Source organism: Quercus lobata, chromosome 4 (assembly GCF_001633185.2).
Source record: "Quercus lobata isolate SW786 chromosome 4, ValleyOak3.0 Primary Assembly, whole genome shotgun sequence".
NCBI lineage: Eukaryota > Viridiplantae > Streptophyta > Magnoliopsida > Fagales > Fagaceae > Quercus > Quercus lobata.
Window position 1 is genome coordinate 24,600,843 of NC_044907.1, and position 18,476 is coordinate 24,619,318.

At 33.4% G+C, this 18,476-nt stretch overlaps 2 protein-coding genes across 2 annotated transcripts; both read left to right on the plus strand.

Moving 5' to 3' along the window:
* Window positions 1–449: 449 nt before the first annotated feature.
* LOC115988114 (3-hydroxyisobutyryl-CoA hydrolase 1-like) lies at window positions 450–3,764 on the plus strand. Its single transcript, XM_031111753.1, has 7 exons — window positions 450–514; window positions 1,138–1,259; window positions 1,692–1,752; window positions 1,920–2,018; window positions 3,278–3,379; window positions 3,460–3,501; window positions 3,625–3,764. The coding sequence occupies exons 1-7, from the start codon at window positions 512–514 to the stop codon at window positions 3,760–3,762; spliced, it is 567 nt and encodes a 188-aa protein (XP_030967613.1). The 5' UTR covers window positions 450–511; the 3' UTR covers window positions 3,763–3,764.
* Window positions 3,765–6,765: 3,001 nt separating this feature from the next.
* On the plus strand, window positions 6,766–17,598 carry LOC115988008 (3-hydroxyisobutyryl-CoA hydrolase 1-like). Its single transcript, XM_031111636.1, has 14 exons — window positions 6,766–6,906; window positions 7,381–7,461; window positions 8,919–8,987; window positions 9,527–9,590; window positions 9,882–9,961; window positions 10,065–10,148; window positions 11,684–11,768; window positions 12,612–12,697; window positions 14,174–14,295; window positions 14,737–14,797; window positions 14,962–15,060; window positions 16,939–17,040; window positions 17,119–17,160; window positions 17,282–17,598. Exons 1-14 carry the CDS (start codon window positions 6,868–6,870, stop codon window positions 17,417–17,419), a joined length of 1,152 nt encoding a protein of 383 aa, XP_030967496.1. The 5' UTR covers window positions 6,766–6,867; the 3' UTR covers window positions 17,420–17,598.
* The last annotated feature ends 878 nt before the right edge of the window (window positions 17,599–18,476 follow it).

Sequence of the window (18,476 nt, forward strand, 5' to 3'; positions counted from 1 at the left end):
GAGAATATCTTGGTCTTACAGGCACTAGGTTGAATGGTGCTGAAATGCTTGTATGTGGTCTTGCAACTCACTTTGTCCCCTCTGAGGTAGTATTTCATTCTTTTTTAATTATTTGATTTTATGTATAGTACTCAAAATTCTAACGAAGGAAAAAGATGCACCTTGTTTGGATTAGGAATAGTTGGAAATAGTAACATACATCAACACGGTTTTGCTGGAATGTGAAGACTGTACATGCACATTATGATTTATTGTATATTTTTCCTAAGACTTGTTCTTTGTTCTTTTTTCTTTTTTTTTTGGTGAGAAATAAATTAGTGATGGAAGCAGCAACATGCATCAGCATTGTTTTTTCCAATCCCTACTTGGTTTAAACTAAAAGGCAAAGTAGTGGAGTGGACGGGAGGAGGATACATCGGTCATTTTATTTGAAGAAGGGAAATTATGGTAAAAAAAGAAATTGAAAAGTGGAAATAATTATATAGTCCAATAGCACAAATTAGGAATAAACATGGTAAGACTAGATTTATTCATTTAGTGCATTTGATAATAAATCGGTCATTTTGTAGGTTTTTTATTTTTTATTTTTAGAAACAAATTTTAGATCCACCACATCATAGATCCAGAAACTCACAAAATGGACCTATTGAATCAAAGTGGATCAAAGTAGAGTAAAATGAATCGAAGTTGACCAAAGTAGATCGAATTGGACCAAAGTGGACCAGATGAACCGAAATAACCAAATAGACCGAAGTGGACCAAATAGACCGTAATAGTCTGAAATGATCTGAAGTAGACCTAATTAGATCAAGGTGGACCAAAATAAACCAAAATGGACCAAATGGATGGAAGTGCCCTGAGTAAATTGTTGGCTAGAAGTTTTCAGCCCAGAACCTCATGGATCCCCAAGGACTTGGAAACCATTAGAACAAACCCTTGTAGTTAAGTCTAGGATATACTTGCAATCCCTACTTTCTATTTACAAATTATTTTCTAAAATATTTATCCTCATGCTATTAAGATGAAATGCTATGCCTGCATAGTCATCACCATTATGTTTATCTGCCAAAATTTTTAATTTTAATTTTGTAAGACATTGCCATTTGAATGCCTTATGTGTTTTTAATAATTGGCCAGAGATTGTCTTTGTTGGAAGAAGCACTGTGCAAGGTAGATTCAAGTGATCCAGCCATAATCTCCGCAGTTATCAATGAGTACTCAAAGCAACCTTATATGAAAGAGAAAAGTGCATATCACAGGTTATTTTTGCTTTCTTAATTATAAAGATTATACTTCTTGCTCTAATTAAACGGCCTCTACAGTTTTTATTCATTAAACTGTATTCTATGTATGCCAAGGATTTTTAATACTTATGATGTCAAGGATAATCAATCATGAAATAAACTTCTCTCAGTGAATGCACATATGAAAAAGCTCTGTTAGTTTATTAGCTAGCTGTATGTATCATGTTAACATACAGTGATAAATGAACTATATCTCACAGATTGAGTGCTAGAAGGTTCTATCAGACTTGATTTTGTATTAAAGAACTCTAATGTTTTCATTTTCTGAAATGCAAACCTATCTTTCTGTCGTCCAAGACCCTCAAATATATTTTTTAAGTATTTTTTTAATCCTTCTCAATAAACTTGAAATCCTTTTTTTTTTTTTTCGCGGTCGCTTGGCTACAGATTGAAGGTCATTGATAGGTGCTTTAATCGAAGAGCAGTGGAAGAAATTATATCTGCCCTTGTAAGTTCAATGATATTGAATTTTATCCATGATGAGAATATTAATTTGCTGTCCTCTTTGTCAGATTTCTACGAAAAGTTTGCTAGTGCTTTGAGTAATATTCTTTTATTTTTGGCGTTTACATGTTTACCACTTATCTGACCATGATCTTGTGCTGGCAATTTTAGGAGAGAGAGGCCTTGAATAAGAAGGATGATTGGGTCTCTGAAACAATCCAGTCACTGAAGAGAGCATCACCAACAAGCCTTAAAATTTCTCTGAGATCGGTAAGGGAGCAGCAAGCCTTAATACTGCCATTCCAGTCAGCATTTAACTGCTTAAGACTGATTGACTTGTGGTTAAGATATTCATGACATCTTCGGTTGAAATTTAGCTCTGTAGGATTTTCGTTATGTGCTCTAATCATGTCTATAGAAATCTCTCTTTATTTCTTTAGCAGAAGTATCATTTATTCTAGTTTCTGAAGGTTAGAAATTCAATTTCAAGTATTATAAACTGGTAAAAGTGATTGACAACTGAAAACAGTGTCCTTTTTTAAGGAATTTTTATGATAAGTGTAACAAGAACCTATATAAAGTTACCAAAAAGGGGATATGGTGGCATCTATTTTTTATTGGACACTAAAATGTTTGAAGTGCCTATTTCAGATGCAGCATTGACTCTTGTCAGCAAGTGTTATGCTTTCAATGTCCAGCCATTAAACAAGTAACTACCTCTTAATTAATAACCTAAGGAATGAACAGAATTGAATGCTCAAATAAATCAGGTGTTTTCATTTCTCTCTAGAACAATCAATTAAAAAAAAAAAGATAAGGCTTCATTTCTGAGTAATGGGGATGAAATTGGTTTGATGCCTAGATACACATCTGCACCCAGCACATGCTACTCTGTCCTTGTGAATTGTGACATAGGTTGGTACAGGTCCATCGGGAATCAGGATGTGCTATGGCCATTGGAGAACAGTTGAGTTAAACATTTTTAGCCACTGTGCAGAGGTGATTGTGGTAGAATTTGAAGGAGCATCCAAAAATGTATAGAGAATTAAGTTGGATCCATAGAAAGAGAGAATGTCCTGCGATTATTATTCTCTCTTTTGCTTCAAAGGACAATATGAGTTTTATCTTGATAAAAAATAAATAATGCCCTTGTACTTTCTGGTTTCCTTTTTTCATAAAGGGCATAGAACAGATTTTTTTATAAGCATGGTGAATTTCCATTTTTTTGTATATATGTGAAGTCATAGTTGTAATAGTAATACAAAAAGCTTTATCACTATGTGCAAGAAAGCATATCATTTGAGGTATGAAGATGAATGTGGGGATTGTGTGTCACTTGGGATCCAAGCTTGACTTGGTTATCTGACATATGATCCCCTCTGTTGTATGGATACCACCATAATAGAAATATGATATTTAGTTCCCTCAATAACTTTATAACTAAAGAAAAAACTAAGCAGCCATCCAATTTGTCTAAATCTTGTGAGATTGTTTTTACTTTTTAACGTTTATTCTCCTCTTGCAAACAGATTAGACAAGGACGGCTCCAAGGTGTTGGTCAATGTCTTGTTCGTGAGTATAGAATTGCTTCTCATGTAATGCAAGGAAAACTCAGCAGGGATTTCTTTGAGGTTTCAGCTTACTCAAATATTTATCTTCTCCTGATTTCTTCTTTTGACGATTATTTTAAGACTTCCCCTTTTAACTGTAGGGCTTCAGAGCTATACTATTGGATAAGGATAAGAACCCAAAGGTAGACATGCATCTTTTTCTATATCTTTGCCATTTAGATTTTTCAGTCCCAATGATTTTCTTAAATATAGATTTCTGTTGGTTTATTTTTCTTATTTCATCTTTGGCTTACTATCTCTCCCAGTGGGAGCCCTCTAAATTGGAGCTTGTTAGTGACGATATGGTTGACTCATACTTCTCTATGATGGATGATGAAGGCTGGGAAGATCTAAAGCTCCCTGCGAGATCTAATTTGCCTGCATATGCCATTGCAAAGCTTTAATGCTTGAAGGTGAAAAATGGGGAAATTGTTGCACTTCTTAAATTATAATAAAACGGATATCAACACATTGTGTGGAGACATATATGACCACAATGATGTTCTCATTATCTTTTGTGCTATTAGTCAATCCTTGTTAAAGGGTGCTAATTTTAGCCGATGCTATAATTATAATATATAGAACATAAATTTCCAGCGTATGCTTCAAGTTATTTTCTCTGGTAATGTTTGCATGAACAGGAACCATCTGTGACATGATGGAAATGACCCGTTGACTCTTACTTTTCGTTTGTAAATCTTGGAAACAAGTTTAAATGCAGAATGACGGTCTGAGCAGACCCTGAGGTTCTTCAGAATAAGATTCTTGGCCCCTGGTTGTGTTTTCAACAAACCATAAAACATTTCCAGTCTTTCTTCTTTATGTTCGTCAACACTTCTGAAGTTTCTGCAACATAGCTTATCAGTTCAACTTTGGAGTCATTTGATTTAGCATCAAGTAAATTTATGTAGTTTCTGGATGAGAATGATGTTAGACCAGGAATAAATGAGAAACTCCATTTATGACAATTGAGTTGCAACCCGGTGTCTTTCAAATACATTTTTTGTGCATAAGTTTTCTCACTTTTTTTACTTCCTCCCCTAAATTGATTTTTACAAACAATCTGCTGCACTAAGCACAACCCCCCAAATTGCTCCATTTGGTTCCATGTGCATTTCTTTTTTTATAAAAAATCTACAGTTCCTCCAAAAGTCCTATAAAAGATCAATCATAGTGCTCCAACTTAGGGCTTATTCCTTATTTAGCCCATTGAAATGTTGTCTACTTTCTTGAATCACTTATCACCCCTGCACAGCTAAAAGCCAATAATAGTAAAAATAGTATAATACTCCAATGAAGCTGATATCAAATGGCTGAATGCATGTCCTTATCATCAAATGTAATTGAGCCAAAGCCTCCTCACCAAGGCCATGAAGAGCAAGTACTTCGATCATACCATTCCAAGAAACAACATCTTTTGGATATGTCGTCAAGAGTAATGTCCATATCTCCACATTTATAGTACATTTTCAACTAGTGAATTCTTCAAACTTGTAGAATGCTCTAGTCTAACCATCTTGATATATTCATGGATCCAACTCCCCAAATCTAAATCACCAAGTTGGGCACAAGCTGAATGTGCTGCCAAAATGTCGATATGATGCGTATTTGAAAACAAAGTAGAGATGAGTGCATATGTGCACGTGGGAATTGTGCATCTATCCCTCCAACAAGGGATAGAAGTTGATGGAAATATAGATCTATACCTCCCACAAGGGATAGAAAAATATGTGAATGCGAGAACTTACATTTAAAAAAGAAAAAAAGAAAAAAAAAAAGCTACTGAGTATACAGGAATTTACATCAAGAAAGGGAGCTCACTACATGAGAATTTTCACTAGATGGAACTACTTGCTATGAGAGAAATTATGTCATGGAAAATGCCACTTGAATAAATTTACACCACCACCACCCATGCATGATAAACTACACAAAAAAGACCAACCAAAGGAATTTACGGCATGAAAAAGGTGCTTAAGTGCATTCACAAAAGATTTCAGCAAGTCAACCTCAAAAAACACACACATCATTTTATATATTCATTGTATAAAATGAGATTTCGTTACAGTGCTTGTGTAAATAGACTTAAGCATAGTAGCTTATGCAAAAAAAATTTCTTTGCGTTCTCGATTGTGAAGGAAGAGAATGAAAAGCATTTGCTGCGTGAAGGGAGACAAATAATTTTAAAAAATAAAGAAAAATCAACATTTTAATAAAATATTCTTTTTTTAGAATACTATTTAAGAATGGAGGGAATAAAATGGAATGAAATAAAAAGAATAATTTTAGAATATTCTTTTCTTCTCTTGTTTGGGAGTTTTAATGGAGGGAATGGAAAATTTATTTCCCTGTTTTGGGAGTTTAAGTGTGAGAGAATAGAATGGGTAGAAGGGAACACTCATTCCTTTTTATTTCCTTAAAATCTCAAATTTTTATTTCCCCAAAATTGAGAGAAATATGAGGAAATGGAATTAGATTTAATGATTTTTTTACTAAAATTCCCAAAATACCCTATATATTCAACCCTTTATTTTAAAATAGGGGTCTAATAGTAATATTGTCATAAAATTATTTCATTCCATTCCCTTCATTTTACTCTCAAACAAGATTACTTACATTCCATTCATTTTCATTTATTTTCATTCATTTATTTTAAAACATCCAATCAATATTACTTAATTTCATTTCATTCAATTCCATTTATTTCCATTCCCTTTATAATCATTCAATTCAATTCCCTTGTGAACTCTCAAACGAAATCTAAATATTTTTAACACACATACGAAGGAGAGAAGAAAATGTCTTAAAGAAAGAGCAGCGTATATCCAAAATGACATAAATAATCATATGTGAGTATTTTGTAAAATAATTAATTAAATTTTATCTTATTAAAAAAATCTTATTTTAAAATTGACCTAAAACAGACTGTTATTTTTGCATAAAAAGATGTAAAAGTAAAATGCATTCTCATTTAGGGTCTGTTTGGGATCCACTTATTTTACTGAAACTGAAAATTTTTTACTAAAATTATTATAGATAAAGGTAAAAGTTAGTTAAAATAGTATAGTAAGACCTATGAATAGTATTAAAAAGTGCTGTGAGACTCATAAATAGTAGTAAAAATAAGTTAAATAGTAAAATAAGTTAGCAAAATTAATTATCTCAAACAAAGATTTAATAAAAAGTGTAAAAACTTTTTATTGAAATTATTATAAATAAAGATAAAAATTAATTAAATAATATAGTGATACTTATGAATAATATCAAAAAGTATGATAAAACCCATAAATAGTATAAAAAATAAATTGAATACTAAAATAAGGTGATAAAATTAATCATCTTAATCTGGACTTAGTAAAAGTGTAGAATTTGAAAAGTCCTCTCGAGAGTTGTCGTTTCTATATATAGGCGAGCTTTATGGAAATTGGCAAAATCCCAACCGTGAAAGCAACGAGCTCCCATACCATACCACCGAGCTTATCAGCACGAATTCACAGAGAGAAAGAACCATGGCTCCGCTCAGTTCTACCAAACCCGACGACCCTCAGGTCTCTCCAATTTCTCTCTCTCATTTCATTTCCATGCTCTGTTTGGTTGCTGAGAAAATATACAATAATTGAGTAGCAGTACTTTGGAAACTTCTCTAACGAGCCAAACTCTCGGCAACCAAACAGAGTCTTAGCTTTTGAATATTATAGAAAACATGGTTTTTTTTTTTTTTTCTCCTGGGATAATATGGTTTTAATGATTTTATTTTTATTTTTTATTTTAATGAATTCATGAAATTGTAGTGTTCAACTAATTTTGAGTTATGCTGTTAATTTGATAATGGGGTGTGAGGAATTTGATTGATTTTATGGAAGTAGTTAGTTTCCTACTGAGTAATAGTAACTAGAATCCTTGAAATTTGAATAAATTACCTTAATAATCGTGGCATTGGAGATGTTTTAGAGGGCATTTTGATTGTTAAGTTTGCGCGTTTTCGATTCTTATATGTGTTTTTTGATTGATTGTTTTGACAGGTTCTGGTTGAAGAGAAGAAGTCTGCAAGAATATTGACATTGAACAGGCCTAAGCAATTGAATGCCCTCTCATTTCAAATGGTGTCACGCCTAACTTACTTTTCGATCATGTGTTTTTCTTGCATTATTATTTATATTGTGCTTTTTGGTTGAAATATATGTATGTATGTATGTATGTATGTGTATAAGTTTTCCTTTGTGCTTTTCTGCTTGTGTATATGCTTTTATTTGTTGCTGGCTACGCTACTTTATATGAGAGGATCTAGTTTATGATAGCAAAACAGCATTTACAAATGTACTGTCTTCTCTTAAATCACCCCATAATTATTCTTTCCGGGTCTTTATATTATTTCGAATAATAAATGATGTTCCAATTAAATTTATTGAATACCCCCACTTGAGTCCTACCAGTTGAGGCTTTTGCCCTCTTAATCAATAGAAAAAATATCCCACACTCTTGCACATTCTAACTGTAGGAATGAGAGAAAAAAAAATGTTGGACTGTTGGAGTGGGGTTTATACTATGAACATCGGGTATCGTTTCTTTTCAGGAAAATTTCCTTTAAATAATCATGCAAACATAGGTTGGTTTTTCCTTTTGTTTGGAGAAACAGACATATGGTTGAATGGCATTATTTGGTGCAATTATTTTTATTCAGGAAAAAAATGTAAAAAATAATAGTGGATATTGTTATTTTTGGCGTTTTCTTTCTATCAATTCTGGCGAGGATTGTCTTGCGAACCAGCCTTTTTTATTCTTATTAACTACAAGCTCAGCTTGTGGTTGGTGCAGAAGTAACTTTCTTTTAGATAAAAATTATTCACTCTCTAACCCAATATATGCATTAGTTTCAAAAGCAAACCTTGGTCAGTACTGTGAATATTTATTTCAGCACATTGTTTTTAGTTGCCAGCCACAGCTATAAGTCTGATTGGTTTTATCAGGTTTGGTTGACATGTCGGAAAGCATGTTTTATAGTAAAACTATGCAAGCTTTTCTTTTCAGACCCTATACTTTCAGTTCATAATACATATGCCCTAGATTTAGATTTTATAATATAATTTTTTAGTCAATTATAAATAAAGACATAAAATGAATTAAATGCGATGGTAGGGTGCAAAGCTCTGACTGCAATTTTTGATGCTGTTTCCTTGTTTCAAAATATGGACTTATTAGTCTATTGAATTAATTTTTGTAATATGGATGATTCCTATATCTAGTCCTTCAGGTGGATCAACCTTGTTCTGCTTCTTTGTTCATTTGAATATACATGCCCTTTTCTTACATTTTGTTATGTCATCCACAACTTTACCTGGGAAGTTTCTGCCTTTTTCAGCTCTTGTTATTTTGGTTTCTCTCATCCCATTTAGTGGTCATGATACTCTGCTTTTGTAAGATAATGTTATGCATAACTAATTCAATACAGCAATACTTGTGCATGCATGTGATAGTGTAAATGAAGCAACCAATTTGCTATAAAATTTTATCTGGAACTCTGTGTTTAATGCTTCTTCTTCTTCTTTAATAAACATTCTAGAATTCTCAGCTATTGGATCTTTTCATTGCCTATGAGGAGGATTCTAATGTGAAGTTGGTAATACTCAAGGTATGTCCATTCTAAGAGACTATCTTCATGTCTTATATTCAAATTGCATTGGAAATAAATCAGAAAGACAGTTGCATCTTTCTGACACTTTATTTTGGCAGAACTTCACCAATGTATATGCGGGTACATGACAGCGCATATTACATTTAATTTCTTAATTCAGATTGTGCTAATAAATCATTTTGATTGTTGTTTTGTTATGCATGTTGTAAGGATTTTGTCCTTAATCCTTTTTTTCTTTTTTCTTTTTTAAAGCAACCTTCTTAAGGTTGTTAACTTGCAAAAGTTGAAGAAGTTAAACTTCATTTAGTTTAGTTGTAAATTCGCCTTATAAAAAAATTTGTAAATTTACTTAGTATAGCCAGTAAAGATTGTTCATATGCACAAATTTTATGAAAATTTCTTGTGCATATATGATACATAGGTGTTTTAATTGTTTAACTGATGCTTATATTTCAAAAATTGGACATGATTTCTGTTGTTTCAGACTTGCAGAGAAAGCAAACTGACTTCATGTTCTTTGTGGTCATATTTTTTAGGGAAAGGGAAGAGCATTTTGTGCTGGAGGTGATGTTTCAGCTGTTGTTCGGGATATTAGTGCAGGTATAGGCTCTTGTTATTGCTCATTGGACCACCTCGCTGATCCTTAACATCTAGATTATTAATGACCTACCACCCAGATAAGGTTCACTCTTGGTTGATATGGGATCATCTTCTTGTTAAATTTTCTGCTAATGTTCTTTTCCTGTCAATGGTTCTGTGGAGTGTTTCAGTCATCTCTTCTTTAGAAGATGCTCAAAGTTTTATGCAAATGTCAAGTATTTATTTTTTTAAGATGTAAAGGACATCAATGAAAATGCTGTAATACTTCCCCCTCATATATGCATGTATTAGGTAACTGGAGATTAGGTGCAAATTTTTTTTGGAAGGAGTTCACCTTAAATTACATTATGGCAACATATCATAAACCCCAGGTGACCCAGTTCACTATGAAGTGTAAATTTTAATGTATTTTTAGCATTTGATATCTGCGTGTATGTATTCTTTCTAACTGTTAGCATGAAAACATTGTTGAAGGTTTCAATCCTAAATGGAATTGTCATGGGAGGTGGGGCTGGGGTTTCCATACATGGTAGATTCCGGGTTGCAACAGAGAATTCGGTATTTATCTCTATTGATCTCTAGTTTAAATTTATATAGAAATTTAATTTCTCCCTGCTGATGATTATGAATTACACACTTTCCTGAGACTTTAGACAGCAGTAATGTATTTTACTTATTTTATCTCATTCAATTGATTATTTTCAGTTTTGAATGCACAAAGTATGGAATTATATGTGGTTGTTTATCTCATGGTTCACTACTCCCCCCCCCCCCCCCCCTCTTTTTATTTAATTGTTGCCTGCCATGTTGTTCTTAACTTATTATGTATAATTGTAAGTACAATATTTGCTAAATATGGGTTGTTATACCACTTTTCATCTTACTTTATTGGGTACTTAAATAATCTTAATGCTCCCTGAGTCAATTACAAAAAATTGTTCTGTTAAACTGATCAAGAAAAGAAAAAGCTGAGGCAAATGGTGAATCAATAGATCATGTAGAATGCTGCAGGGGGTTGACCAGCAGATGAAAGTCCTGCCAGGGGGCATCCAATTTTTTAGGAGATCAAATGGGCACCTTGAGAATCTTATTTGAAGACATTGTGCATACAACAAAGCACTGTTTGGCCTTAACCTTGTGTTTCTAATTTTTGGAATGTATTCATGATATATTCTATGAGAATTCACCACTCATCCACCCAAAAGGACATTGCCTTGTCTACCACTTAAAATTTTCAAATTTTTTACCAAGGTCTGTAATGACATAGTTTACTTATAGGGAAAAGGTCCATAAATGACTTAGCCCTTCCTTTGGTTGTGGCAATTAGAGTTTCCTTGAGTTTTCTCTTTGTAGACGAGAATTTTAAAGGATGGTTTCCAAAATCTTCATTCTGCTCGACAATAAGAAATCTTGTTTGATTTTTTGAATTATTGGCAGAGATGCTTGAATGGTAAATAGAGTTTGTAAAAGTTTGACAAACTGGAGATGTGTAATATACAGAAGTGTTCAATTTGATCTGATTTTGATATTTTTCTGGTCCTCCTTGGGATCTACTATGTGTTTTTATTTTGGAGGTAAAACATTTAGCTAGGTAATTTTCATTGTAATGACCAATTGTTGGAGCTTAATCTTTGTTATGGCTTAAGCTTCTGGTTTCCTTTCTCCTTTTTTTCTTCAATGCTATCAATTGAAATGTTATCATTCATTTGTCTTAAAGTGGTATGTAACTTTGGTTTGTACATTCTATTTATTGTTGATGTGTTCCATATGGATACATGATTTGTATTTACATATAAAAAGAAGGATTGAGCAGTATTGTTTTAATTTAGTAGTTCTAGTTTTCTTGTGTGTGATCATAATGGCACTAAAGCATTGAATCACATTAAAACTCCAAAACAAATGTGCTTGGGCAATATTAGTGTTTGAATAATTGACCTCCTAGGAAGTACTAGTGTTACACCCTTTTACTTTCGATACCTTTTTACTTAACCAAAAAAAAAAGTTCTAGTGTTACACACCTTCCTATAAAAAAAAAATTGAAGAAAGAAATAGTAGATCTAGGTTTCTTGGTTAACATGCATTTGATATTGCAGGTCTTTGCAATGCCAGAAACAGCTTTGGGGCTCTTCCCCGATGTAGGTGCCTCTTATTACTTGTCAAGACTCCCTGGATTCTTTGGTAATGGCAATTACATCATTGATATATATAGTAACTCTTTGGATACCAATTCTTCCCTGAAAAAGGGGTGAAGTTCGTTTTCAGTAGGATTTTGGTTGTTATATTTCTTTAGCACTAAATTTTCTCGAGTAGTTCAATTCCTATTTGTAGGTTTTAATATGTATGACTGATTGATACTATTGTGAACTAGCAGTATTGGTGAGAGTATTATATGTGCTTGTTATCATGGTATGGGACAAGTGACCAAGGGAGGTGCATAATCTGTAGGTTGGGAGACTCATGGGGCACAAAAAGTAAAAGAAAATTAATAAAGAAAGAAGGGGGAAAAAAGGGATCAGGCACTTGAAGGGTGTTTACATCTGAGTATTAGAATTGATTAGGTGTGGTTGTGTCTATTCTTTACTATATGATTTGATGATGTGGCATGTTGGGATTGGAGGGTGTAAAACTTGAGTTTTATACCACATCCTTATAGAATTTAATCTCATTTATTCTATTGTAATTTTATTTATTAGAATATATATAAGTTGTTGGTATAGGAATTCTATGTTTCTAAAGAAAGATTAGCAGCAGGTTGCATCTAAGCTTAAAAGTGTCACAAAGTGGTCTTTACATACTTTTATGCTTGTATTCTACCCTCTAATTTATGAAATATTTTGCATTATTTTGTTATTCTCATGGCCTTTTTTTTGGTAACCTTTTCTCCCCTTTCCCCTTCCCCCTTTCCCCTTCCCTTCTTCTATGTGCATATCTTTTTGCTTATGTTCTAGCTACTTTCATGAAGTTATAGATTTAGGTCTCCTTTTCACTCAGATATTCATTATAATTCTAAATCATTGACAGGAGAATATGTTGGTCTTACTGGCACTAGGTTGGATGGTGCTGAAATGCTTGCATGTGGGCTTGCAACTCACTTTGTCCCCTCAGAGGTAGTGCTCCATCCTACTTTACATATTTGATTTTAGGTATATTGCTCAAAATTATAATGAAGGAAAAAGATACACTTGTTTGGTTGAGGAATAGTTGGAAGCAGTAACATGCATTGGCATGTTTTTGCTGGCATGTGGAGACTGTACATTCACATTATGATATATTGTATCTCTTTTTATAAGACTATTTTTTAAGGGTTTTTTTTTTTTTTTTTTTTGTTGTTGTTGTTGTTGGGGGGGGGGGGGGGGAGGTGCAAAGTACATTAGTGATATACATTATACATACATATCTGTACTATACTTTTCTATGACAAGAGTGCACATCCTTTCTTATTAAAGGTGAGGGTGTCAGTTACTAGAAACATCAAAAATCAAATTTGCCAATGAGCTCTAACTTAAATGGCAGCTCCTTTTTCTATAAGAACGGTATGGATCGCAAAGCAATGGGTTCGAGACCCATTTCTTTCCCCTCATTCTCTCCTCTTTTTAGTTTCTCAATATTAAGTTAACATCTCTAAAAAAGCCACAACCAGGCCTCTAGTTTGGCACATTCCCCTAATTCTTGATACTCCAAATCTATTCTCTCCATTAAACGTGAGTTTTAATGTGAAATTTGTCATGATTTGTCATTGATTTTTATATGCACATATGAAGTTTTTTTAGATAAGAGGTACAAGGTTGAAATGATTGTGTTGTAAATGACAACATATTGGCACGAGCGTTTTAGGTTGTAATGGTAGCAAGCTTTGTATTTAAAGCTCTTACAAAGTTCCAGAAGCCATTCTTGTAGGATCCCACAAGCTTCGTATGTAATGTGCTTACAAGAGACTTGTTTATTATATGTGTATATGTGCGACATACTTTGCATTTTATATAATATTAATTTTTCAAATAGTTGCTTTTTTTAATATGGCATGGAGCTTTCTAATTAATATTCAAGGAAATGTCATTTGTGATAGTAATTGATTTGCAGTTTATTGAAAAATCAGGTTTTCAAAGATACAAAATAAAATTATATGTGCTGAAAAGTAGACGATGGGTTTTTTTTCTTTTCTTTTTTAAGTCTAGGTACTTTTTTTAGCTAACTTGGGTGTCCAAAGCTCTTGGAGCCCCTAACTATTCTCCCGGGCATGTGTAGTCCCTTATCCCACACATATTAAGTAATTAGAGGGAGGAATCTCTTGTGAGTGATCCCAAGATGCTAGCTAGGAGTTTTAAACCTAGGACCTCATAGATCTGATGAGGACTTGAGAACCACTAGATCAAACCCTTGGGGTTAAGTGTAGGACATACTTACAAGTTACAGTACCTACTTTCTCTTTAAGAGTTGTCTTCTAAAATCTTTTGACTCATGCCATTAACATGAAATGCTATGCATGTGTAGTCCTCACCTTTCTGTTTCTCTGCCAATGTTTTATTTTTAATTTGCAACACTGTGGCATTTGAATGCCTTATGTGTTTTTGATTATTGGCCAGAAATTGTCTTTGTTGGAAGAAGCACTGTGCAAAGTAGATTCAAGTGATCCTGCCATAATCTCCGCGGTTATTGATGAGTACTCACAGCAACCTTATATGAAAGAGCAAAGTGCATATCACAGGTTATTTCTGCATTCATAATTGTAAATATTATTCTTTTTGTAATGACCTCTACAGTTTTTATTCACTTAAATGCATTGTTCTAGTTAATGGCGTCTACAGTTTTTATTCATTAAACTGCATTCCATGCATGCCAAGGATTTTTAATAATTATGATGTCAAGGAAATGAAATTAACTCCTCTCAATGAATGTTCATATGAAAAAAGCTTAATTGATTTATTTTCTACATGTATCATCTTAACATACATCGATAAATGAACTATATCTCACAGATTAAGTGCTAGACAATTCTATCAGAATAATTTTTGTATTACAGAACTAATGTTTTCATTTTTGAAATGCAAACCTATGCTTCTGTCCAAGATCCTCAAATTTCTAATATTTTTTAATATTTTCTTGATTAATTCCAATCCTCAGTTTTTCTGTGGTCACTTGGCTACAGATTGAATGTCATTGATAGGTGCTTCTCTCGAAGAACAGTTGAAGAAATTATATCTTCTCTTGTAAGTTAATAATATTAAATTCTATGTGTGTTGATAAAATGAATTTGTTGTTATCTTTGTAAGATGTCTTCTAATAGTTTACAAGTGCTTTGAGTAATATTCTTTTACTTTTGGTGTTTGCATGTTACCACTTGCTGATAATGATCTTGTGCTGGCTGTTTTAGGAAAAAGAGACCTTGAATAAGAAGGATGATTGGATCTCTGCAACACTCCAGTCACTGAAGGGAGCATCTCCAACAAGCCTTAAAATTTCTCTGAGATCGGTAAGGGAGCAGTAAGCATTAATACTGCCATTCCAGTCAGCATTTAATTGTTATAGACTGATTAACTTGTGTAGCTGTGTTTAAGATATTCATTATGTGACACAATGCATGTATATTCTTATCTACAACCTCTGATTGGTTAACTTAGATACTGTTGTTAGCATCAGATAAAAAGGTTTAACAATCTCATGGAAAAGGGGGCCTGCTTAAAATGACAGATAGGATGATGGAGTGATTCTCATTGTATAAGTAGGTTAGAAGATATGTTACCATGTTCCCCCACTTGGGACTGCAAAAGAAGCAACCAATAATGCCTTTGAGTTCTATCTGTTGCTATTTGTCATCCATGGAGACAAGACATGGCTTTTATGCAATAAGGACACCAACACCAAACGTCTGAATATAGGACATTAATATCTGACACAATATATTTTCTAGTGGGCAGGACAGAGCATGATGGAGACACAATAGTGACAATATGAAATGAGTATTTATCTTATTAGATATCCTAAGGGCAAAGATTCAGCGGTTGATCTAGAGAAGAAAAAATTTACATACACACACATACATACATACGTGCCTCTTCTTCCTTCATAGGAGCTCTTATTATGTCTAAGTTATTTTGTTTTAAAGTAAGCAAATAAAGTTATATGGTTTCTCAAAACTGTAGAGTATAAGTCTTCATTATTAGGAAATAAATGAATTAGTATAAATCCTCACTATTAGGAAAAAATGAAATATGCCAATGTGTCTTCACAAGTCTCAAGAATTTTGGAGTGTGTATCAAGTGTCAATTCTGTACAGATGAGAACTATCAGATATCTCAAGCTTCATCATGTGATGCAGTCATGGAAGATTAATTTGTTATTTGCAAATTTGTCTAGTCAAGACTTATTTTATGGACCTATGTGTGAAGTCCATTTGAGTAAACGTCATGTGGTTCTAAAGGTCTTAGGATTAAAATTGTTTTTAATTTGGATTTTTATTTAAAAGGTATGATCAATTTTGTATTTAGGAGCAAAATTGTAACTTAAGGGTATTTTTTTTTTGAGAATCGACTTAAGGGTATTTTGGTAGTTTAGTTGAGTCTAGAATTTTCTAGGAGATCCCAAGTATCATGGGTTTTTCATTTCTCTCTAGAATAATCAATTGAAAAAAAAAAATAGATAAGGCTTCGTTCCCGTGTTTGTTTATGAAATTAGTTTGACACCTAGATTGTCATCTGCACCTAGCACATGGGACTTGTGACATAGTTTGGCACTGGTTAATCAGGAAAAAAGATGTGCTATGGCCATTGGAGGGCATTTGAGTTAAATACTTTAGTCACTGTGGGGTGGGGATTGTGGTAGAATTTGAAGGAACAACCAGAAATGTTAGAGAATGAAGTTGGATCCTAAGAAAGAGAATGTCCTGCACTCCTGCTATAATGATTCCTTTTTTGTTTTATAGGCCAATATAAGTTGTCTTGATAAAAAATAAATAATGGCCTTGTACCTTTTGCCTGCTTTTTTTTGCTTAAAGAGAGAGACGCAGATTGGTTGATATGCACGATGCTTTTTTTCCCCCGTAAATATGTGAAATCATAGTTGTAATAATGGTACACAAAATTTTATTAATATGTGCAAGAGGGCATATCATTTGAAGTATGAAGATGGAATCTGGGGGTTATCTGACATATGATCTCCTCTGTTGTATGGTTACCACCATTAAAGAAATATGATACACCCGGATCTATATAAATGTATGGCCCTGTTGAAAATAGCTAGTGGAACATCTGCAAGAATCTTTATTTCCCTCAATAACTTTATAAATGTAGACAAAACTAAGTTGTCTCAAGAGATTGTTTCCAGTTAATGTTTATTCTCTTCTTGCGAACAGATTAGACAAGGAAGGCTCCAAGGTGTTGGTCAATGCCTTGTTCGTGAGTATAGAATGGTTTGTCATGTCGTGCAAGGAAAACTCAGCAGGGATTTCTTTGAGGTTTCATCTTACTCACATATTTTTCTTCTCCTAATTTCTTCTTTTGAGGATCATTTAAGACCTCCCCTTTTACTGTAGGGCTGCAGAGCTATACTGTGGGATAAGGATAAGAACCCAAAGGTAGATATGCATTCTTTTTCTGTATCTTTGGTATTTTAGATTTCTCACTCAATATTTTTCATAAATATAGATTGCTGTTTATTTTTCTTATTTCATCTTACGCTCTCTCTCTCTCTCTCAGTGGGAACCCTCTAAATTGGAGTTTGTTAGTGACCGTATGGTTGACTCATACTTCTCTAAAGTGGATGATGAAGGCTGGGAAGATCTAAAGTTCCCTGCAAGATCTAATTTGCATGTATGTGCCATTGCAAAGCTTTAATGCATGAAGGCGAAAAATGGGGAAATTGATGTACTTTTTGAATCATAATAAAATGGATATCAACCTAATGTGTAGTTTGACAATAATAATAATCTCATTAACTTTCTTTTTGGTCAACCCTTGTTCATAAAGCCAATTTTAGTTGAAATGATGGAAACGATTTCAGTCCCTTACTGTAATTTTTCGTTTGTAAATCTTGGAAATAAGTTTAAATGCATAATGTCAATTGGAGCAGACCATGAGATTCTTTAGAATACGTATCTTGGCCCCTGGTTGTGTTTTCAACAAACCGTAAGAAATTGCCAGTCTTTCAATAAGCAGAGAAATTTAATTTTCCTTCTCTACCTCATCCATGTTCACTAGATCTTCTGAAGTTTCTGCAACATGGCTAGCCAGTTTCAACTTTTGAGTCATTTGATTTAGCATTAGGTTCCTTAGATTCTGGATGAGAACGATCTTCAACCAGATGTATGGGACACTCCATTTACGACATTGTGCTGCAACTACCTTTTCCATGCATAAGTTTTCTCATTCTTCTAACTTCTTCCCCACTTTTGCGTTCTAGCATAGATGTATGAAAGCAAAACATAGATTCCATCATTTTCTGGTTCCAAAATATAGCAAGTGTCTGGCTGCTTCCTCCCTAACTTGACATTTTTAAACACTCTGCACGCACCAATTTGCCCCATTTGGTTCCATGGGCATTTGTTTTTTGTTTTTTGCTTTATTATTATTATTTTTTTTTTTTTACGAGATCTATACCTTCCTTCAAAAGCCCTGCTCTACATAAAAGATCAAACATGCATCCATATTACTCCAACATAGGGCTTATTCCATATGTTGTCCTCATAAAGGTTATATAATCTGGCTGTCTAGCATCTGATGGAATTGAGCCAAAGTCCCCTTACCAAGGCCATGTAGAGCAAGTCCTTGGTTCATTGCATTCTATGAGACTACATCTTTTGCTTATATATGTCATGAAATACTCCACGAGCATTGTCTATTATCTCCAGATTTTGAGTACATTTCAATTAATGACTTCTTGAAACTCGTAGGA